The sequence below is a fragment of the Colletotrichum fioriniae genome, assembly GCF_027942845.1.
Source record: "Colletotrichum fioriniae strain IMI 355084 chromosome Unknown scaffold_17, whole genome shotgun sequence".
Lineage (NCBI taxonomy): Eukaryota > Fungi > Ascomycota > Sordariomycetes > Glomerellales > Glomerellaceae > Colletotrichum > Colletotrichum fioriniae.
This window is the reverse complement of record NW_027076853.1, coordinates 982,754-1,006,196: the sequence shown is the minus strand read 5'-3', so window position 1 is coordinate 1,006,196 and position 23,443 is coordinate 982,754. Positions and strand designations below refer to the sequence as shown.

General features: G+C 51.8%; 4 protein-coding genes across 4 annotated transcripts; 3 read left to right on the top strand and 1 right to left on the bottom strand.

Annotated features, from left to right (window-relative positions):
- Nucleotides 1-4,436: 4,436 nt before the first annotated feature.
- Nucleotides 4,437-4,694, bottom strand: N0V96_011473 (uncharacterized protein; the record flags this gene model as incomplete). Its single annotated transcript, XM_053192120.1, has 1 exon — nt 4,437-4,694. One exon carries the CDS (start codon nt 4,692-4,694, stop codon nt 4,437-4,439), a length of 258 nt encoding a protein of 85 aa, XP_053050284.1.
- A 3,622-nt stretch (nt 4,695-8,316) lies between these two features.
- Nucleotides 8,317-10,147, top strand: N0V96_011472 (uncharacterized protein; the record flags this gene model as incomplete). The annotated part of the gene is made up of 2 exons (XM_065759282.1): nt 8,317-8,584; nt 8,655-10,147. The coding sequence occupies 2 exons, from the start codon at nt 8,317-8,319 to the stop codon at nt 10,145-10,147; spliced, it is 1,761 nt and encodes a 586-aa protein (XP_065612179.1).
- An 877-nt stretch (nt 10,148-11,024) lies between these two features.
- Nucleotides 11,025-12,070, top strand: N0V96_011471 (uncharacterized protein; the record flags this gene model as incomplete). The annotated part of the gene is made up of 5 exons (XM_065759281.1): nt 11,025-11,252; nt 11,325-11,430; nt 11,515-11,612; nt 11,659-11,982; nt 12,044-12,070. 5 exons carry the CDS (start codon nt 11,025-11,027, stop codon nt 12,068-12,070), a joined length of 783 nt encoding a protein of 260 aa, XP_065612178.1.
- An 8,630-nt stretch (nt 12,071-20,700) lies between these two features.
- N0V96_011470 (uncharacterized protein) lies at nt 20,701-21,871 on the top strand (the record flags this gene model as incomplete). Its single annotated transcript, XM_053192122.2, has 2 exons — nt 20,701-20,781; nt 20,873-21,871. 2 exons carry the CDS (start codon nt 20,701-20,703, stop codon nt 21,869-21,871), a joined length of 1,080 nt encoding a protein of 359 aa, XP_053050286.2.
- Between the last annotated feature and the right edge of the window lie 1,572 nt (nt 21,872-23,443).

The window sequence follows — 23,443 nt, the reverse complement described above, 5'->3', positions numbered from 1 at the left end:
CATTATGCTCCATCTGCTAAGGATACTCGCTCCAGTGACGGGAATGACTGAGCCAGCTATTGTACCTCGAGAGAGTGAGAATCACAACGCTCATGTCACCTTGCGGAAACCTGCTAACCTCGTCGCGATGTTTCTGAAAATAGCACATGCAACGGCCAGAGTGATGTAACTCGCAACTCGGAACCGAGCCGGTCTACAGACCCCTACCTCAACCAAGCGATAGTAGCCACCAAGCATACGAAACCCAGACACAAGCAACGGACGACTAGACTGTTTCTGTCTTACACCGCAACAACAGCTGCACTTTTTTCTCGACACCTCTCACGATCCAGCCCCCACAAACAGAGCACATTACATAGGGACGCATCGGGTATGACTTCTGGCGCCCGGCGGAGGGCTTGCCTGTTGAAGGCAAAGCAAACGATTGGCGAGGGCGGCACCGTCATGCGGTCGAAGCACCCGCCAGGAAGGACGACGACGGGCAGTCTAAGATGAAAGCTGCATATTCCCCCGTTGACGCTAGTCTCTTAGACCGCAAAGTACCGTGCCGAAGCAGCGGCCATCTGAATTTGCGCATGGCATCCTCGACCTCGTCGACCAATTATCGAGCCGTCTTGATAAAAGTCATTCGAAAGGGCAGGACTAGGCTCTGTTCTGCGCTTGGTAGGTCTCTGTTGGAGAATGGAGATTGGAGAATGCTTGCCTTTGACAAGTTTGATAGCGAGGGGCCCCTCAGCGCCAGTGTCAACCAGACCCCGGCCACTGATCCTGCCCCCCTCTTCCGGCGTCTCGCAATTCGCCAATTTGCTATGGGGGTCGTCACTGAGGAGTGATGACGTTGATGGACAAGAGGGGAGTTCCACGGGTTGTAGAGAGCAACGCCAACGATGGACTGAGGAAACTTGTGGCTTGAAGTTTTTGAACGGATGAGCTTGATTTCTCGTGGGAGGCTCACTACACTCGCGCTACTGACGACTTAGCCCATCCGGTGTCTCCTGGTGAGGTTCAACCCCCACCGCAATTCTCGTCGTTGAAGCACCTCTCAACGATGCATCGTGAATCGGGGACGGACGGGTCACAGTACGCATAGTTTGCAGGCTGCTAACCTCGAAAGGTCTAGGATTGTAGGCGATAGGTACCATCAGATGATTTTCCGAAAGAAGGTCGAAATGGGCTTTGCATCATCGCTATGCACTGGGGATTAGGAATTCATGTAAGAAACGGTGTGCCAGAGGGACGATTTCCCATTGACTGATGACGTTTTCTCCCCTCGTCCAGAATATTCGTACCGTACCTTAGGGTACGTACATTTTCTTTCCCCGATGGAACAAGGCAGCTTTTCCTGAGCTGAGGTACCTATCTTTCGGCGTCTTATCTTATCAGCACACCAGCGGACGATTACCTCCGCCTGACATCATCTAGGTTCAAAATTCCTCTCCGCGTGTTCTGTCCAATCGCAGTTCGAACGGAACCTCGCCCGCGTCTATGCGATTCGCTGACGTCTTCATGTTGCAATTTGATTGCCAAGGTATCTAGGTACCTTGATTGTTTAGGTAAAGCGTCATCAGTCGGGACGGTTGAGCATTTCAAACTCATCGCGACTTGGGCGGGCGTGATCGCGGAGACACAAAATATTTGCGAGCAAAATCCCATAGCCCGATCTGCGAGATCTGGAATACGGAATCTAGAATACGGTAAACGAAAAAGAATCCAGACTCTGGGCACGTTTCCTGATCTCATCCACAGCCGCCACTCGCTACGGCCTACCCGCGATCATCGCCCTCACAGCCCCCGGGGAAAATATGCAGTTTCAAAGTCTAACGGTCCACGCAGTCGAAGTATTTCAAGGGTCCTCTGACTTTTTAGTGTTTTGATGCCCAAGGGAAAATGGTACCCTCCAAAAAGATCTACCTCTTGAGGGGGACACAGCCAGAGCAGCGGCCAGCCAGCGCTGGACGCCGCGCACCCCGGTCCAACCCCGTTGCGCAGTCGACCGGAGCTCTCGCCGATGGTCGTCGACAGTGGCAAATGCTGTCAAAACAGAGTATCCCATGGTAGATTGTAGTTCAGCTCGCCAGGGAAGGCCCTGCGGAATTAAGGAGAAGCGCAAACTCAATGGCAAGCGGCCTCCGAGATGTTGCAATTGCCGACCGTATCTCCTATCAACTCCACGTCTCTATGAAAATTTGTAATCGTCTTGTTGGGATTATTGACTTTGTCGATATCTAAACCGGGGAGAGCAGAGCGAAAAGGATGAACGTCTGTCGTCATCAGCCACATGGTTTCGCCACCTGCACTCTGCTCATCCGTCGTGCCACAAGCACCACAAGTACCGTAGAGATCATCCTCGATTCTCCACATCTGTCATCTGTTTCACTTTGATGTCTTTTCCAGTCTTGTCCAGTGTGACTCTTTTCCCCCACGCCGCTTGTCGATCACCTCCTTTGGTGCAAGTGTGTGTAAGCTCCTAAGCTCTGCTGACAGCTCCGATAATCTCGATGTCGAACAACACCGTAATGTTGCGCATCTCGGGCGCATGATGGGATGCTGATTGTTATCATGCATCCAATTTTGTGTACATCACTCGTTCATCAATTCCTTTCGAGATGTGTGATCAATTATTCCGGTAGTTGATGTAATGCGAGTTGTAGACGTATTTGTTGTAGACGTAACTCTTATTTATCCTCCAAGTAACATGTCCATTACATCAAGGTCACATGTTAGCACGTGATGAGATCTCGAAACATCAACCACCACAATCATGTTATCACGATATCTCTTGTAGTACGGGGGAAAACCTCACTGTTAGCGGCATTGAAACCTTGGCAGTGGTTTTGCTATTTGGGTTTGGGAGGTTTTCCTCAATCTATACATCGAGAGTTCTTTGTGGGGAATACTGAAGCATCGCAGATGAAATATTTACTTTCCAGGATGGCAAATGATATTGAATGCGAATAGATACAAATATGCCCACGGGCGATATCTTCCCCATACCCAGCGGCCCCGTTTACAAACCTTCGGACTTAGTACCTTCTTGCTTGTTGAGCTAGGTTATACCTGATGTGGGAGCAGCTGGATGTGGATGATTGGGTTCCTCATAGATAGGCTATTCCTTGAGGTGCTCAACGCCTTGATTGGCCATGGCATTTCAAGGTTGAAGATTCCAGTCGCCGATCTAATCGCTTCCACGTCATACATCACGGGCTTTACGAGTCTCAACATACTTCGGACTCTGGAAATATATCAATGTACGTCCAAAAGGCTCAAGTGAGGGATCACGGATAGGCTTGCGCTCAACCAAGTGAAGGAGGAGCTGAACATGAACATGAGGTATCTAGGTAGATAGCCGGCCCAATCGAATATAGCTGGCGATATAGAAGGAAGGACCGCATTTTATCTATCCATGTGGTGGTTTTTTCTTCCGGCTTTACAGTTGCGAAATATCGACCTCAACGGGATCAGGCTTTCAAGGGAAATCACACGATACAGCACAACTGTTAACTACACGGTACGCGCAATATGCCCCAGGCACGCGCGCTTAGCTCAACAGGGTGATTTCGATATGAAAACCGCCGTGCAATTCGGGATGGGCAAGCTGCCTCACGCTGCGGCGCTGGCCGGCAAGGTCGACGTTTTTATCTATCCATAGCTGCCTATTCTAGCTGAGCACTTTATTAAGAGCAATTAATGACGATCTTGGACTGAGATGAGCTTCATTATATGAATGTTTTCATTGCTTCCTTTGGATGTTGGTATTTACTATCTACCGCGCTGTCTGTAATTCCAGCATAACAGCCAAACGCATCCTACGGTACCGATGATGAGTATCTACCCCATCTTCGCGTTTAAGTGTCGGCATCGACTCGTGGATTACTGACCTGACCGCTGCCATCGGCCTGGAGAAGTGATCTCGTATGGCCACGCTACTGAGGATGAACGCCCTGCCCGCAGCCAGAAACTAGCAAATAAGCTACCTCTGCCGCCTATTTGATGTCAATAGTCTTCACGCTTCTCTACACAAAGGGACAAGAAATGCAGCTGGGCCAGAGTATCCGGGGCTAGCCTTCATGAACGGGAAAAAGTCACACAAAAGAAAGACGCGCTGATTGATAGAAATGGGCACTGGCCCTCGTTCTTTTCCTGAAGATGTATGTAAGGGGAGGAGGTCATCGTAATCTCGAAAGGGTTCTCGTCACCTACATATTCAAATTAGTATATCGAGGCCCGCGACGATGCCAAGTGGGCAGTACTGACCTCCGTATGTAGACGGTGAAGCTCTTGTCGCAGCCCAATTTGGCTCGTGCCTGATCTTTCCTTTCCTGCCTTCCTTCCTTCCTCCCCTTCCGTCCAGAATGCGAGCCTCAACGAGACGGGCCGGGCTTCTTCATGGAGACAAAGTCCTCCTCGACAACTTTGTCGTCCTTGGCCGGCGGGTCCTAATAATAAGGGTCCCAGCAGTCGTCATACTCGTCATCGTCAGCGGTCTCGAGGGAGCTCGCATGCTGAGGACGAGGCTTGATGACGCGACGAGGCTTCTCGTGCTGCTGACGCTGGTGCTGTGCGATGGCAGAGCCGGCAACTTTGCCAGAGGGGCCAGCAACCTTGCTGCCCTCGTTTTTTGTATCCTTCATCTGTAAATTCTTCTTCTCTTGCTCCTCCTTCTTCTTCTTGTCGACAATCTGGTTGGTCTTCATGTTGGGCTTGCTGTTAGTCGCGTTGTGGTGTGTGGTGTAGCGAGTGTCTTGATTGGATTTGTATAGCAAGGTGAAGCTTCTTGAGAAGAGATTTTGTTTCTTCGATGGTCCTCGACGAGACGAGAAGGTGAGGGCACTCAAGGCTGCCCGGTCGATTCCATTATCGTGGGCCTCAGGACGCCCTCCTGGGTCCATTGTAAGGGGATCCTGTGAAGAATGACATCTGCAGTAAACCGTCGCCGCAAAGACACACATATTCAATGGACATGAGCAACCGGCCTACTGCTAGCCGCTCTTCATCATTTGGAAGAGCCAGTTCCACAGCATTTTGCCTAGGTGTTATCCATGATGTACTCAATGATTTTAGACCATGACTTTGAAGATCGCCTTTCAACCTGAAGCTCCTGGTCTCGCTCACAAAGGCACGAATGGTGTGAGTGAAAGCCCGGCAAACACTTCCCTTGTTGCTGCAAAACACTCGGTCGCTTGCTTCAAAGGATGCCGAGACGGGCTTTAGACTCATCAGCTGGAAGAAGACGAGGGAACTACTTGAAGACAATAGCACAACTACCTGCCGAGTGATTGTCTTTCTAATCACCTGCAAGTAAAGGGCTTCGAGGAGATTGCAGAACCTGCCAAGAGGCATATTGGGTACTCAACCATCATCACAGAAGAATCGGGAAGACTGTAGCATCGAATGTTCAAGCTGGCTGAGATGTCGACGAGATACCGTGTATGGTTGGAAGCGACGGGCAATGTGGCATATGTCTTGGCGATCTGATAACAAAGTCGTCCAAAGTGTAGCACCAAGCTGTTTCTGCATAGCCTCACGTTCTCTGCTTGTGTTGAACCCGACTTGGCGCGGTGGAAGTCTGATCTTCAGGCTCGAGATATCTTTTCTCGTCATATATCTGACACGACTAGACAATGGACCGAGAGTAGTGACCTGAATATGGTAGCTGTAGTCGAGAAGCTGGAGGCATCTACCTTGATGGAGCATCTGTGCGTACGTTTAGTAAAGCTCAAAGCTACCGTTTCCATCATGGGCAAAGTTGAGGAGAAACGGCGGGGTGATGGGGAATACAACAGCCTCACTTCGGATGTGCATGCAGAATGGCGAAGTAGGAGGGCAAACGCAGCCGAAAGTTCCCTCCCTGAAGTCGCTGCGGACCGCGGCCACGAAGCTTAAGTTGCCGGCAAGACCCTTGAATAGTTGGGCTCCGAGGCAGCTTGGCGGCGGTATCGGGACTAAATCTCGACCACACAGCCCAGGGTACGGGAACTATCAGCGCAGAGATGAGATGGCGAAGCAGGTAAGCTCTCGGTGATGGTGTCTGAGCCGCAGTGTGGCTAATAAGGTATTCTTTTGCGTCCCGAATCTCAAAGAAGAGGAACAGGCAAGATAATCGTGTGTTGGGAATCAAGAACTGGGTTCCGCCATGTGCTGAATGGTTGGCTAACAGAGGTGAAGTTCCCGAAACGAACGTGTGCTTCTCAACCGCTGCAACCTGACGTACAGCATGCGTACCTGCGGAACGCGGGAGACGATCTGATGTGTCCGTAGATGCGGGTGCGGGTGTCTCTCGGAGAAGGATCGTCAAGTGTGGCATCCCATCCCGAATGGATACTCTCTATACTCCGTATGGAGTATAGATTCATGGAGGACCATTCAAACAACGCACTGGTAGGTATCCGTGCTCGGTGTAGAGTGTCGTGAATGTCTGGCGATGCAAGGTCGTGTGCCGATGTGCAACATTATCAGACAACGGATGAATCAAGAAAGATGGGGGGGCGGAAAACCGGAAACGGCCAACGGCAGGGGATAGACTCCCAGAGCTAAGCAAGGGACGGAAGAGAGAAACGGTGGTGACTGGTGACTGGATGGATTGAATGGCGGATTGCGTCGCAGTCGGAGGTGTCGCAGCAAGTACTCCGTACCTGTAAGAAAGAAGGCCAAAGGCGAGGGGCCACGTCGGGTCCGTCATGTCAACGGGAGCTGGCGACGTCAGGGCAATTTCGATTTCGATTCGACGCCATTGCCAAGGCGCCGTGTAATACACTGCGCCTGTTGTGCCAAGAGCCAGTCGGTCAGTTGGTTGTTGTGTGAGGCGCTTGCTCCTGGGTGCAGATTGATGGTGTGCCTCCTGTTGAATCGTTTGGTGTATTTTTTGCCACCAAGACACACAACGCGACGGCTGCCTCCCTCGAATATCTTGTAGGTTCGCATTGTCTGTAAGAAATGGAAGAAGTTAACTTGATGAACAACTTGATAGAAAATGGCAGTGCACAGATGGAAGGGAGGGGAGAAAGATGGGGACCTAAGCGTAAAAGGGAGCAAGAATAGCCGGGGTGCCTTGCATGCAGAGTTTTGCGGGTTGGAAAGACCCAGCAGGAAGCAAACAGACAGGGTGGTGGCAGCTCACCTCAGTTTCGGCATGAGTTGCTCAGAGTCACTGAATGGAGACCTGCCCAGAAATGCTCTTGCTGGTGAAGCTGGGAGCCCGGCGTCATCGTGGGCTCATTCGTGCTCCTGATTGGGCGCCAAGTGTTTCTTAGCGGGAGGTGTCCGTTACCTTAGTGCCTTACACTACGCAGTGGGTGGGTGGCTGCCAGTGTGCCAGGTTGCGGCTTGTCGCTGAGTGTGTTGCACATCCCCACTGGGGGGGAAGGGAAGGTGTCAAGGTTGCGCCGCTGCACCATCTGCGTAACTGATACGGTCTGCAGGTGGTCTGGGAGTCTGGGCCTCAATACCGGCCAAGGACAGGCAGTAAAAGTATCCGTAGCAGGCAAAAACGGGAAAAACGGACCTGGAGGTGACGGAACCTGGGGCTGTTCCCAAACAGTGAGCTGTCGCGCTGAAGTGGCACACTGCGAGCCGCCCTCATCCCTGGAGACCTCAGCCTGGGCAGCCCAGTCCAGCTGGAGCCCAGTAAGTGCGCCGCCATCGCCATTTTTTTTGCGCCGTGATTAGCTCACCTCTACTACGTATTTTTTCTTTCCTTTATCAATCTACCCACTCGGACCAACCTCATATCATCGTGCCTTCCCTTCTGTGGCTGAGAACTCCTGGTCCTTCGACCATCAACTTTCACCTTGATTCTGCCCTTTCCTGCTTCCATCTTTTCTCCCTTCCACACCTTGTCCATCAACTTGATACCTGCACGTGCTTCCTTTCCCCAACGATCCTCTACCAAACGACGAGCAGCGACACCAATACACTAATACTACCTTACCTTCGCATTTCCTCATGTCTCCTGCCGCCAGAGAATGAGAGCTTGGTCGCAAACTTCTGGAAAAGGCCGAACTCTACTGTGGAGGCCCGATACATACCACCGATAATTCCGACATCCAACGAAAACCTCCATCACCGACTTCAACACCGTCCCTTACTCTTTCAGTTGCGATCCGTCCCATCGCCGACTATCCGAAACATTCACATCGTGCTGCTTGGGCCCGATTACAAGGTCAACGCGCCGCGCCAAGCCTCTTAAGAACCTTCCATCAGCTTTGGCCGCTCAGGACCTCCGTCCTGAAGCCCTTTCTATCTCCGCCGTAACCTTCGTCCAACCTCGACATCCGCAGTCTCCGTCTTTGCGCTCTCTCTTAATATCCACGGCCCAGAATGGACCAACAATACTTGACGTCGCCGACGTCGTTTCGACTGGCAGATATGGCTCAAAACGTATACGAAATGCCCCTCATGGCTATGAAGAAGCCTCACGATTCACACCCCTCCATGGGTAACTTGGTTCTTCTCGTCTTCGAGGCTGTCCTCGAGGTCGTTTGTGTGAGCTTGCCGGGCTACATCATTGCTCGGCTTGGCCACTTCGATGCTGAAAAGCAAAAGTTCTTGGCCAACCTCAATGTCATGCTGTTTACGCCATGCCTTAGTATGTCTCTAACTCCGCCTTGCCTGCACGACAATATCCTACCAGTAGCCTTACTAACAATGTTCCCAAGTCTTTACCAAGTTGGCTTCGCAACTGAATGCTGACAAGCTCCTCGATCTCGCCGTAATCCCCATCATCTTCATCATTCAGACTCTTGTCTCCTGGCTCGTCGCTACCGGCGTCGCCCGCGGCTTTGGCTTCAACCGCCGCGCTACTAACTTTGTCACGGCCATGGGAGTCTTCGGAAACTCAAACTCCCTGCCCATCTCCATGATCTTGTCCCTGTCGCAAACTATCAAGGGGCTACACTGGGACAAGATTCCCGGGGATAACGATGACGAGGTCGGTGCTCGTGGTATTCTATACCTCTTGATCTTCCAGCAGCTCGGTCAGTTGGTGCGCTGGAGCTGGGGTTACCACGTGCTGCTTGCTCCCAAGGACAAGTACCCCGAGTACCAGGACGAGCGCGTCGAGGAGGGACAGTACCCGGGAGACCGCGAGACCGCCCCCTTATTGAACGAGTACGATGATGGTACGGCTACTTCCCGCAGTCACTCGAGTGATGACCTGTCCAACTATGAGCCGGCCGGTCGCACCCCTGTGGCCAGCAGATCCAGAGCCTCCCCCGCCGATACCGAAGACGAGGACGACGACTACCTTCCCAAGAAGCCGATGAAGACCAACGGTCTCGCACCCCTCAATGGCAACCATCCCGTTTTCGACGGAAGTGGCGATGAGATATCGTCCTTTCCTCGCATTCGTAATACGGATGAACCCGAAATCCCCGAGGGAGTCAAGGGCTACCCTAGCCGCATTAAGAACGCCTTCAATAACGCCGTTACCTCTGCTAAGCAATCGACATCAAACTTCTTCGCGAGAGTCTACAACAGTTTGCCGACCCCCTTCAAGACGATTCTCTCAGCCCTCAGCCGCTTCGCCGGCAAGTTTTACAACTTCTTATGGGAGTTCATGAACCCACCTCTGTGGGCTATGCTCAGCGCCGTTGTTGTTGCATCTGTCCCGGCTCTGCAGAAGATCTTTTTCGAAGAGGGATCCTTCATCAAGAACAGTTTTACAGATGCTGTTCAATCTAGTGGCGGCGTCGCTGTGCCCTTGATCCTGGTCGTTCTCGGTGCCAACCTCGCCCGCAACACTCAAAAGAGCGAGAAGATGCGGGACCCTGAGGAGGACCAGATCGGGACCAAGCTCCTTGTCGCATCCTTGGTGTGTCGCATGCTCCTGCCGACTTTGATCATGACCCCTATCCTGGCCGTCTTCGCCAAGTATGTGCCAGTCAGCATTCTGGATGACCCCATCTTTGTCATCGTCTGCTTCTTGTTGACCGGCGCCCCGAGTGCTCTCCAACTGGCTCAGATTTGTCAAATCAACGAGGTCTACGAAAGCGTCATGTCGAGAATCCTTTTCCAGAGCTACGTCATCTGGTATGTGGCCAAATATGTCTGGACCTCTTCCTCTGCATCTACTAACAAATATCGTAGGATTCTTCCATCAACCTTGGTGCTCGTCATGTGCGCTTTGGAGGTCGTGGAATGGGCTGCGTAAGCTCCCCGGTGTTTTCGTTTGTTCTGGAGGGCATAAGGTAATAGGCAATATGGTGGTGCCGTTGATTTTCAACAGAAATGGTTGTGGCGTTCAGGTATCCTCAAGGCACGACGTGGCTCGGGGCAAAAGCAAAACATGAATTGGCCCTTTGCCATGTATTATTATAGCACAAGCGGATTGGGAGGTAGTGGACTCTCGCATAGTCTGAGTCTGAGATACCAGGTCCTTGAGGGATTTCTTTGCGTCATCAACGCTTAGCAAGCTACAGCGAGTGTACATAGTAGTAATAGGAATCTATACGTTGTCATGGAACTTCTATCCGATTATCTGTTCTCATAATATATTCCCTGGATGTGACGTTCGATACTGATTGAATTGAATTCGAATCACTCACTGTTGTACCTGTCATCCACGCTTCGGACGCTCAATGTCACGTAAGAAGCATACTAGTAGACGCAGATTATTACCTCGACGAGATCCTCAAAAGATTCAGTTCAGAGAATGCAACTTCAAATATTGAAGAATAAAGCAAGGTGTAGGCAAACTGCGGTCCGGCCATTCTAGAGCCACGTCAGCGCCACAATACTAAATGGATTCATTGTCATACTGGTGGCCATTACGTTGAAACGACGTTGTTCACTCCCATCTTCCGCATTTAGATGCCTGTGTATTGAAGTTAATGACTGGAAACGCCGTTGACCGAACCCCACCGAACCCCACCGAGACGCGTGCCTGCCACCTCGGTGTGGATCCACCTGTATCACGTGATCACACGTCAGTCATTGCACGACCGGAAAGAGGGTCGCGGTTTGCGACGCCTTGGTTAATTTCGCCAGCCTGTCAACCACTGGAAGACTTTGTCCCAGAACAAGCAACCATGGCGTCCCGAACGAGATCGCTCTCTCGCGACCGCTACCGCGACCGTTCTCGATCATTGACACCGCTGTCAGACCGGTCCCGCTCCCCAGTCCGCCGCCATACCTACGATTCGCGATCTCCGTCGCGTTCCAGATCTCCCACGCCGCGACGAAATGGCAGACAGAGAAGCGAAAGCCGCAGCCGGAGCCGTGGAAGGAGCGCCAGTCCTGCCATCAGAAGCACCAAGGTAGACTTCTATTCTTGCCCTTTAATCACTCGCGCTCTCATAGTTCAAGCTGCTAACTCTGCATTGAATTAGGTTGTTGTCGAGCGATTGACCAAGAATATCAATGAAGCCCATTTGGAGGAGATCTTTGGCCAATTTGGACACATTAAGGATCTTGACCTGCCCATTAATAGAACTCGTTAGTATTTGTCCTCACAGGGTCGATCTGAACGGCCCCCAAAGGGATCCCTGTTACATGAGGCTGACATTCCTTCTCCTCCAGACGGCACTAACCGCGGCACGGCTTACATTCTATACGATACCGAGGCCGATGCTGAGGATGCTATTGCCCACATGCATGAGGCACAGCTTGATGGCGCGGTAATCAACGTTTCGATTGTGCTTCCCCGGCGCAAGATGTCCCCAGCACCTCCTGCCGCTCGACGTGGCGGAGGCTCCGATGCCAGAGGCGGCCGAGGGGGAAGAGCTCAGGGCGGATTCCACGGCGGTGGAGGAGGCGGACCCGGTCCTTTCGGCCAGAACGCTCCCCGACGGGGTGCATCACCACCTCAGGGTCGTTTCGGCCCCAGATCAGACACCTACCGGCCTCGATCGCTTTCGCGTTCCCCAAGCCGATCTCCCGTCGCTGCTCCTCCGTCCAGAGGCGGGGGTGGAAGCAGATACCGAAGCCGTTCAAGATCATACTCCCGGTCTCCATCACCACCCCCGAGACGTGGAGGAGGTTCCCGCGGTAACGATCGCAACCGCCGAAGAAGGAGCCCGAGTCGAGACAGCTACGATAGCTACGATAGCCGTCGATCCCGGTCTCCGAGCCGTAGTCGTGATCGTGGCGGTCGCGGAGGCGGCGGCGCCGGCGGTGGCCGTGGTTACAGATGAGACAATTTTGGAGCGCCACTGGGCTAAATCGGTTTGGTTTGTGATATCTCTTTGGGCGTTATGAGGAACGAGGAAAAGTCGGCTGGGATACCCTAAGGCGGGCGGCGGGCGTGGGCATTTCAGTCAACCCGTAAGACCTGATTATGCCTGCACGTATTCTCAGCTAATAATGCGTAGACGAATGCTTAGATTGCTGGATCTTCACACATGTTTCTCGCCCTACGCTCGACTGGTGACTCGATGCCATGAATCTACCTTGCACGCGGAACCCATGTGTATTTTTGACATTCTCGGCTTGCAAAGTTACATCACACCTGATCACTAATCGAAAAAGCCTTCAATCGTCAAGTGATGACCTCGCGCGTGGATAGAGCGTTGCCGTTGCGTATAGGCTTGCGTCGGAGCCTCGTATGGCACAAACCGGCAACACGACTTTTTTTTGTTTCGGTTGATCTAAGCAGGCTGATTGGGTGGTATTTTGGCGAATAGGAGGGCGTAACTCGACGATCGGTCAGTCTTATTTCGGTGCTTTTCGCCTTTGCCGCAATCCTTCAGCCGATAGAGCCAACCCGATGAGCGCAATTGCCTGTGGAGTCTTGCCGGTCGTTCCCGCGATACCTTACGGTTCTCAAAGGTTCCTGCGCTTTCGACAAAGTTCCCGGTCATCTCGAAGAGTCACCAAGTCTAAGCAAGGGCGAAATCTGTCCGAGTTTCGCTTCGGCGGTCGCGACTGAGTGTGCTCTCGGGCGGAGAAAGTGGATGCAGTTTGGGCTTAATTTGGTATCATGTGAGCTTACACAACCTCACAGAACGCACCTATCTTGGTCTCCGCCCGACTGACATTCCAAGAGATGCAGATCAACTGATGTTGCCTACGTCCATGACGCCTTTCACAGCGATTCGATGTCGAGTCAGCTTCCAGACACGGTTATTTTCGACTCCCACAGAGCGAATCGATATCGGGGCAATAGGCAGCGTGTGGCCACTTCGACTCTTTCTGACCAAGCCGTGCGGTTGCTTACGCCGAAGTGGAGGAACTGACCGCGCTACTCCGGATGCTGTTATTTCGGATATCACCTCGTGGACTATCTGGAAAGAATATGCACAGTACCTTGGGGCCGCCACAAGTGTACGACGGTTGACAGAGATTCTTCATCTTTCTGGTTACACAAACTCCATGGGCCTGGTTTCGGGCACGCTGACAACATATCCGAACGCGCACCCTCATTTGGCACTGAAAAAGACCCACGCAATATGCAAGTCGTCATGGTAGCTGTCAGAGCCAATCGTAGGTTGATCAAGCTGACCCCGATACTGGGATGAGGGGCAGTGGCCCCTGGGAACTCGCTCGTCCACACAGGCATCACACCAACAACTCCGCACCCACCGCCAGCCTGATGCTTCACAACCACCTGGCCGGTTTTTACAATCGAAACACCGTCGGCGGCAGTAGCAACATCAGAACCGGCAGCCGGGTACAAGATGATAATGTCTCGGCTCTTGGGTAACCCTGCTCTATTACCTACTGTTGCTCTATCCCCCCATCATAGGGCTGCAACATTTCTGCAGCAGGGGGTTTAAAGCCGGGGCGGCCGACAGTAACCCCCTACTCGCCATGGCTCACCCGCGATTTCGACTATTGAAAGTTTTTTCTGACTCAAGAAACTTGCTTTCAGTCGTCTTACGGCATGTTCAATATGCCGCAGTCCACACTCGGGTGGCAGCGAGCCAAGCATTGGAAGCGGCGCAGAGGGGAGTTCCCTCGTTGTGAGTTTGGTAACTGTCTTCTACCCCAGTCAAATCCCCCACATCGCCCACTTAGGAGAAAGCTAAGCCAAGCTAAACAGACCAAAGAGGTCAAATGAACGCATCTTGACCTAGTCGACTGCCTTATAGCACTGGGTCTCATGATCCACCAGGCTGATCAAGACTGAAACGCCGTAAATGCAGGAGATCGTTCTCGGCCACGATCCAGCACTCCATAGAGTTTGTACAACGTTGTCGTTCAACGGTTGACAAAGCCTCGGCATCCTTCAGCCCTATGGACTTACACCGTCGCCCTGTCCAGCCTGCTGGGTGGAAAGCGTGGAACAACGTGGGATGTGGGTGTGGCCAAATCCGCCCCGTCGGCTCTGCGCTAGACCGGATAAACGTACGCACTGCGTCCTTCGCGTCAACTGCTGGCTTACGTCCTGGACATCTTGGACCTCTCGACCACCCCCCGTGTGCTCATTTTGTCCCAGTGTCAGCGTGGCCGTGTCTCGTTTCGCCTACCCTCCCCATCCTATCTTGGAACATCACATTCTCTGGATGTAGATTGGACAAAATCCGCGCGAGCCACACCACACCCGGCTGAGTGGCCCCGCGTTCATCGTCTTTCTGTCCCCAAGCCTCCTTGATGGGGGCCGTTTCTCAGCCTCTCAGTGTGCCCAGAGGCCTTTTGTTCTGCTCAACTTACGTGTTCTGAGTTGTCCGCTCGGCCGGCCCCGACATGCTTGCAGTCCGGAACCAAAGACCGGAGGACGTCGTTGCTCACATGACGGACCACCTCGGCGGGACTCTTACCACCCCCCCCTTCAGTCGGCGAGTGGCGCCCAGGCAGCAAGCCCAGAAATACTCTTTGGTACTGCTGGACATTGTACCGGGCCACTGACAGTCAGTTGAACAACAAGTCTTGGACTCATTCATGCCATCGACCGGTCGGTTGACGATTTGTTGCCTGGCTTGCCTGGTTATACAGCGGCTTTCAATGAGGCGTAATCCCGCGTTCGCCGTTGGCATCCCGCGCTTTTAACTGTCACCCACTTTACCCGACCCCTGCCACACTCATCTTGGAGTAGGATGTCCATACACCCCTTCACAGCCATGTTTGCCTATTCCTTGCCCGCGGGGGCGCTCTTCCTACCCACTCTCTTGGGAGCCTTATGCCGAATCTGGTTGGTCGTTCCCGGTTCCTGGGAGCCTGACCGGTAAGCTGTATGTGCTTCGACTTGCCTTGCCAGAAGCGGCTCGAGATCCCTAAGGGAAGGGAGTACAAAGTTGATGTATCCTTTCGAGATACCCCCTTCCACCCCTTGTCACATACGATGCTTGGCAGATGAGCTCTGGTTGTCGTGTCACACAAGGCAGTAAGCTTCGCGCTAAGCGCCAGGTCAGTTGCCGTTTGAGGTCTTTGGGGACATGGTGTCGGAGGTATAGACATGTTCCATGAACTAGCTGGACCATGTTCAACGTTGTGGAGGGTCTTTGTCTGTGTATGTGTCTTGGTGTATAGGCAGAGCCTCATTGAGGGTTCGTGAAGACGTATATAGGAGGCGGCTGTCATCTAGTCTGAATGTCTCAGATGGCAGAACTCTATCACCACAACCCTCAACCAATCCTAGCAAGACTCAGAAATCACTGAATCAGTCACTTATCATCCACTGAACACACCGTCTTTGATACCTCTTATTCACCAACCTCATCACAATTGGCCCCCAAGTTCTGAACAACTGCAACAAGGCCACACTATAAAAACTGCTCGTCTAGAGAGGCACACTTTGCAACAATGTTGTCCCCGATATACTCAAACATCTTTGACAAGATCCACGTACCAGCACCAATCTCAGACGAAGAATCAGCCATCTTCGACAAGATCCACGTACCGACAGACATCTCAGACGAAGACTCAGGCGTCTACCCAATCACTTTTCCTGACCCTCCTCCTACGCCACCCGGCGGCGGTCCCCGTGGACCTAACCCTTGGCCAAACGTGCCTACACCACCGAACAGTCCCTAAACCGGGAAAATATTTAGGCCACGACAATACGTCCAACATGTTGTTCGTGACCGCACCCGTCGGGGAAGAAAAGGGCGGAAAAAATACGACGACGCCTGCTTCGAATCAGAAGCAGGACAACGCATCCTCCTCGGCTGTCAACAGAGACTCCTCGACAACTACCACGGGGCCCTTTGAACTACCTGGCTGCCCCGTTCAGAGTCCGGTTGCCAAACATGGATCTTCGGTATCGCAGCTACCGAGGCCTCGGGATCCTGCTAAGCGGTCGTCTTAATAACTTCTCATACCGCAGTACCTTTTCGACTCTTCCCTTGGCTCGACTCGGACCTCCATCCTTGGTTTCTACGGTTCCCATTCCCTTTGCAACCTTTTATATCATGTCCTTCGTTCCCCTTTCTTTTGTCCCCGTTTCACGCCCTCGGCATGAAGACACCAACACGGGGACCAGTCCACTCGCAAAGCATACACTAGACTTGCATTCTCTGCGAAGAGCAAACGCATCATCCGCATATCATTAAGCAGTCGTTTTCAAGGGTTTCCTTCTTTCTCCATTGGTAGCAGGCATTTACGGTATCGGGCAGCATTCGCTTTTTGAAAGTAGTAGAAGAATGGACGTCCATGTAGTCAATATACTTATCACCATGGAGTTCATATAATCTCACCAGCCTTCTTTGTGATATGTCCCAAGTGATCCGAGGTGAAGGACATCTTTATCCTCTGGAGATTTGGGGATCGTTAGCTCTCTTTTGGCTTGTGTCTCTTGGGATTTCCTGATTACCTGGTAGTTTCTCAAGTTGGCCTGCGTGGGCAAAGCGGCTCGGCATGGCTGTGGCGAACCACTACATTGAGGTTATATGACAGGCTCATGTCAAGTTAAGCATTCATAAGTTAGACCAAGCCATGGTTGAGACTTAAAAAGAGGTTATATCATAACTCGATGATGCGAAACTATCTGCAATACCAAGGTGTACTTATCGGGACCACTGACTTCGTGGCTTTGATGCTCTATTAGGATTCACGAGGCAATCGAGGCGAGATGTGTTACTGTTAGATTCAAGTAACACTGAAGCACACGGCGGGCTCCATGGGTTTCAATACCTTGTTTCGCATGTTTCTCGAGGGCAGGTCGATCGACTTCACATGGCCGTCAAGACCTGAGCTGGGACACAAGACTTCGCATCATGCTCTTTCATTTCCAGTATAATTGTTTCCAAGCCTAGTGCAACACCCTGTTCTAATGAACCTCTAGTCTCTAGGTGACTACCCGGTAGCATGTCAACATGACTTATCCCTATTTCATCTCTTAGGCCCCGGGGAAAAAGCACTATGGCCATTATGATGGTTGAGAGATCTCTACAGCATCCGCGATACTTTTTCTCAGATGTCGTTCTAAACAACGATGAGTTTTATTTCAAAAGCCTCGTGCTACTGTTCTACTTTCAGCCGTTCCCAAGTCATCGAAGGCTTTATGTCGATCAAGTCACAACACGGAGCGCCGCGCTGCAAATGCTTGCATAGCTAAGCTTCCTCAAGTCTCATCTACTCCTTAAGAAATTGAAGCTGACAAAAATAGCACAGGGAAAAGTCGGGAACGCAAGGCAAGGATGAGGGCTTCGGATGCTCATATATCATGTCCCTAAATGCCGCTACAATCGAGCATCTGTCGCCTCCGATGGACGCGGGTTGGGATCGCAAAGTTCAACAAGGTCAATCTAAACCCTGATGATGTTGCTTTTGTCTTCAACGTTTTGTTGAATGCTTAACGGGTACACTGGGACTCGTTCCACAGCCCTCACACATCACAATTCTCACTCAAAAAAGTCAAATTCCCAAGAAAACCTGAACAATCCAAGACCACTGCCTAAGGCGAAAGGCCTAGGGCGTTTCATAAGAATGAAGAGCACCACTCGAGATTCACCGCTACGTTTCAATCCATTATTTGAAGTTCGACAAGACTGCCGTGACGCGATGATGACGGGGCCCTATCGTCGTTCACTTTTCTCCAAATTATATCAATGACTATGAGAGCACACTCCTCTCACAGATAGGTTGTTGAAAGGGATCTCGGTGATGAACTATGCAGATGTGACGAACTTGTTATTCTTACAGAGCTTCATTGAGTGGCAACGTAGATTTGTAAGATATGTGAATCTCATAGATTCTTCATGCCCCATGTTTCTTGGTGTGAGCAGCTCCTGGTATGTTGAATGGGACAATCTCGAGAGTAGACATATGAAGCCTAGAGGGTTGAATAATATCACCCAAAACGTGTTCTGTAATTCAAATAGTTCATTTGGCCCTGCTTTCGTTCATCGACGAGACAACTCGGAGGCGACGAAGCCGGAGAGCCGGCGAATGTGGGTCGGATCCGGGAGGAGAACTGGCGAAGGATGGCCGCTCGCCGTGGACCCCCGAAATACCAGGGAGACTGGTCACTTTGCTCATGCTGGGATCACTGAATCCTCTCCTCATCCTATCCCGGAAGTCACATATCACCGAGTAATGGACCTACCTTTAAGGCTCTTGGTATCGGCCAACCTCTCGTTGAACCACTACCAGTCCAGCTGCCATGCTGTTCAACCCTGTCCTTGTCCATCGTCTGTTGCCGCCAACTCATGGAATCCAAGGTGGAAAGCAAGCAATTACCAGATGGATGTCCAAACACGTGAGAACTATCGCACTCTCAGGTAACTCATCACTCCCGGCAGGGAGAGTGCTGGTCAAGACAGAGACTCGAAAGCACGGGCGCCGCGGGAACACTCCATCAGAGACCCCTGCAAGGCAATGCTGGGCAGGGCGCAACAGGGCCCGGGGGGACCTGGCATTCAACTTGCATCTCGTGTTCCCGTGGCAGCTTGCAGATGCGATGCTCCCGACTGGGATCCGCGAGGTGCTTCTGCAGCGGCCGCCTGTTGCCGAACCTCCAATCTCGTTGGTCGTCGTGATCCACGCTATCCTGCACTGCAGCTCGTGTTGAGGAGGGGAAGGGGGGAAAGAGGACGCAAAAGGTGTAACCTTGGCTAAGGCAAACTGGCTTTTCGATTCCATTTACCGGATGCGCTACCTTGTCGTACGCGCAGTGTCTCGAATATGGCCAGGCAGGCGAGAAACCTCGTATCACGGTTTTTGACAAGGTGCGAGAGATTTCTCGGTCGAATTGGCAGATCAGCCGGAATCACTCCTATTTCTCCATGGAGCGCTCGCCAGTTGTTGCACGCTCGCATTCCGTTGAGAAGAGCCGCGGTACCACAGGCGAGTGAAGACCGCATCCTAAGTTAAACTCTATTCGACTTAACCTTGTATTCCAAAAGCTGATCCAGCCGAGACACATAGTGAGACCCGCAAAGTGATGTGTTTCTCAGTAAACTGCACAGCTTGCGAGTAGCACTCAAATCACATCGTTGTCCAGTCCACCACGCGACAGCTTCAGCCCCAAAAAAGTGTCCTCGAATGACAATGTCACCGCAAGAAGCAACCGCTGTTTTACCTTATCAAGAGGGCGCATTGGGGGGCTGGTGAGCTGGACCGGGAACGTGGGCAAATGCCACCCTTTCTGTCTGCCAGTCCTTTCTTATTTCCTCTTGGCCGTGTCACTTTCCCATGCAGGGCTGCATGGTAGACGTGTGGGCGTGTAACATGGGCAAGATGGGGTTTCTCCCTCGCTTCTGGGCGGTTGGCTGGCTGACAACCTGGCATTGCTGGGCTTCCTATGCTCCATGTTGCCGGTTTCCGCTCACTATCTCTCGAGCTTCAAGCGCGAGGCTGCTATTTGCTGGGGGCCTTGTCAACAGGGAAGTCTGCAGAGGACTGTCGGCAGATCAATCGCCAACGACAACGGTCACTGGTAAGCAAATCTTGGTTGGCCTCTTTCTCGGACAACAGAGCCATCTCTGGCGTGCCTATTTCCGAATATCCCAGCAAGATTCGTCTTATGTTGAAGTGTGCTGACATTAAAATGTCCAAATCGAGCGTCGACACAAATCGATCAAAATTTCCATCCAGCTTCTGCATCAGGCGGTCTGCTACTGACGCACCGTATAGTGTGTGTTTCTGTGAGCTGATCCAGCCGGCAAGACACAAATCTCAACCGCGCCCTGGAATCAACCACATTATATTCGTAACAGTAGTCAACATCTCTCTCTCTCTCTCTCTCTCTCTCTCTCTCTCTCTCTCTCTCTCCTGGTGGCTTTCTGCCAAGAAGCTTCTCCCGGTGTCGCGGCACTGCCCTAACCCCCCAGTTCGATGCAGAAGAGAAGATCCTTCCCAGGGGCTCGTCGACATGACCTGCAGCCCAGGGTTTAGGGTAACCGCCGTTGGTCGAGCAGCAGGCCTTTCACAGCCTCTTTAAGCGACTCACCCTTCTCCTATGGGCTGATCGCTGTCCCGAAAGGCTCTTTCAATGTTCTCGTTATTTCTGCGGTTGTTCTGATTGGGTTTTGGATCTCCGACCAGTGCCGCGTTGCCGTCGTGCGTATTTTCGTGAGAGGAACGTCGTCGCGGAGTCTCGACATCAATTGAGGCTATCCGCTCTCATTAAGCAGCTCAGTCGTTTCCCACCTCTCCTCGTCGTATTCCTTCCTCCTGTGGCCGACTATGAAATGCTATCGTCGCTTGTACAGGCTGGACTGCTTGCTCTCTCATTCTTGATTGAACGTATCGCTGCCCAAGGAGACGACCTCGGGAGCGTTCTTCAGTCACAGTCAAACTTATCCACATATTATAATTTAATCAAGGTAAGCCTCGAGTACCCAAGTGATTTATCCCAGGTTTCTCGGTTTCGAGCAAACTCTATACATGTGCGAAACCGTCGAGTCTAACTTTCAGCAGAAATACCCCGAGGTCATCCTCAAGCTGCCAAATTATGATGGCGTCACTGTAAGTTATCATGAGCCTCATCATCTGCCACGCCTTGGATCTGAGCCAAGCAGTAATCAACTTCCCTCATCAATGCTGATCACCCTACAAGATTGTTGCGCCATCAAATTCAGCCTTTGATAACATCCCAGGCACCCAACTAAATGGCATCTGGAATGAATCAGACGCCTCCATCGCTGTCCCCATCCTGGAATACCACATCCTCCAAGGCACAGTTTCAACCGGCGCCCTCGAATCGGGGCCGTCCGTTCTACGATCCTCACTCCTCCTGAACAAGGCCTGGACCAACGTGACCGACGGACAAAACGTTCTCGTCAACAAGCAACCGGGCGACGTCATCGTCTTCACCTCTTCCGAAGGCATCCGTACCACTCAGGTCAAGGGGGACATCAAGTTCGCCGGCGGACTCATCCAAGTCGTCGACAACCTCATGATACCGCCCGCCAGGCTGGAGAACACGACAGACTCTTTCAAGCTCCCGTCTTTTCTCGGTGCACTATATGCCGCGAATCTCATCCCGTCGATATCGGAAGAGAAGAACGTCACAATCTTTGCGCCTCGCAACGAGGCGTTCCAACGCGTCGCTGGGTCCCTGAATAGCCTAGACGAAACCGCTCTGAAGAAGTTTCTAAAATACCACGTCGTCCCCGGCCGAATCCTAGCCTCCTCGGACCTGAAGAACGGCACAAATCTCACCACCCTCGCAACGGAGGACATAAGAGTCATCCAGTCCGGCAACAACCTCTTCCTCAACTCGGCGCAGATCGTTCAGCCGGATATCCTCGTCGCCAACGGCATCATGCACATCATCGACAACGTGCTGAACCCAGACGCCCCGTCCATGACGCCGAACCCTAGCGCCGTCACCCAGGCGCCCGCCTATCCCGAGAGCTCGGCGTCCGGGCTGCCGTTCACGACGGCGATCCCCTGTACCGTCAGCTGTCCCGTGACGACGACCGCCAGTCCTACAATGGCTTCGACGCGGTCTTCTACGATGGGGGTTAGGACTACGACTAGCCCGGGAGCCGCGATGCGAACCGGTGTGGCTGCTGGTGCGGCTCTGCTTGCGGGACTTGCCGCGTTGGCTTAGACTTTGGTTTGCTGGAGCCGGCTGGGTGGATGAGGGAGCGGGAGACAACTATACCACCGTATAAGATAGAATACCTTAATATTGAACGATATGTAGTGTTTTATTAGACGACTTCAAGAGCTTCACTTTGAACATTTGATCAATAAGCCCATGCACTCTGAAGAGAGTGACAAGCTAGCGATGGTAACGACCTCGTTCGATATTCAACCGGAGAGGATATTGAGAAGCACAAAACTTTGATCCGCGCCCACAAAAAGCCATTCATCTTACTTGTAATAAAAACGGCTGCTGATTCAACATTCTCTCAAAAGCCTGCTCGTTTCATGACCAAGTAATCTCCGTATTCTAGAATTAAATCTTACTTGACTTCGCCTTGGATATTCGGCCTTAGACCCTTACCACGTACTATACAATGCTGTGTTGCTGCTACCTCACAATTAAATGAAGTTTGTAGTCTATAACTCCATTTTGAATGAAGAAAACCATTGCTTGCTCGCTATAGAACGCTTCAAGCTTCAAAATCGGACTCTTCCACGTGTTCAGAAGGGGGAAATAAGCTCTTCGCTGACAGATGACTTCTCGCCCATAACTCAACCTAGCCTTCATCGTGCAGATATCTTGCTATAGACAAATTCCTATCATGAATGGCTGGTGAATTTCTTGACATCCACGTATTGTTAATGTTACTGCGTACTAACTAGAGTATAAATCCCTGACCCCCTCAATAATTTTTGTCTCTAGACTCGATCCACATACTTGACACGAATATAAGATGGATTCGTTGGGCAACCAAGAACGTGACATTGTACCCGAAACGACTTCTGTGCAGTGGTCACGGATGATTTTAGTAGTCTTGATGGTTTTATTATAGGATCCGACGTTGAAATAGATATCTCAAAGTTGTTTTCTGACTTACAAGACGCTCTTTCACAGAATTAACAACTCTAGACACATTAGACGATACACAACGAAATATTATATTCCCTAAGCTATCTCGAAGAAACTGGAGGGTAGCTACACTATGGATATACAGTATGACGGCACTTTATCGCTTCATCTCTAGTGTATCTAGTAACAAACTTTTGCATGGTGTATCATCCCCGTATCATCGCCAGTCTTGGACTACTGAATTCGAGCCGCCATGTCGTCTAGAGTGTGCAGGTTACAGCTAGGCAAGCGAGACTCTGCAATGCGTCGACCATACAGGCTATGAGGCTCAGGCCCAAAGCCGTGACTCCCTTGGCAGCAACTTAAACATTTAATGTACCTACACCGAGCCCGACCCAGTTCGTTATCGGTCTTGTCAACTGCATCTTTGAGGACATACACTTATCACCCGGCACTCCCAATGAGACCACCGGCACTGGCACAATCTAATGGCAGCAATTCAAGGCCACCGCCGCAGACCTACATCTCGTCACACCCTCCAAGCCATACTTCTCCGTTGCCAACCGGCCGGCACATACCCAGAACGCCAGCAAATGTCAGATCACCGGGTACAGAAAAAGGCCTTGCTTCGGGTGTGGCAAGAATGCATGCCCAGCTGTCCAGCTCGCCCAGGATTTGGGCATT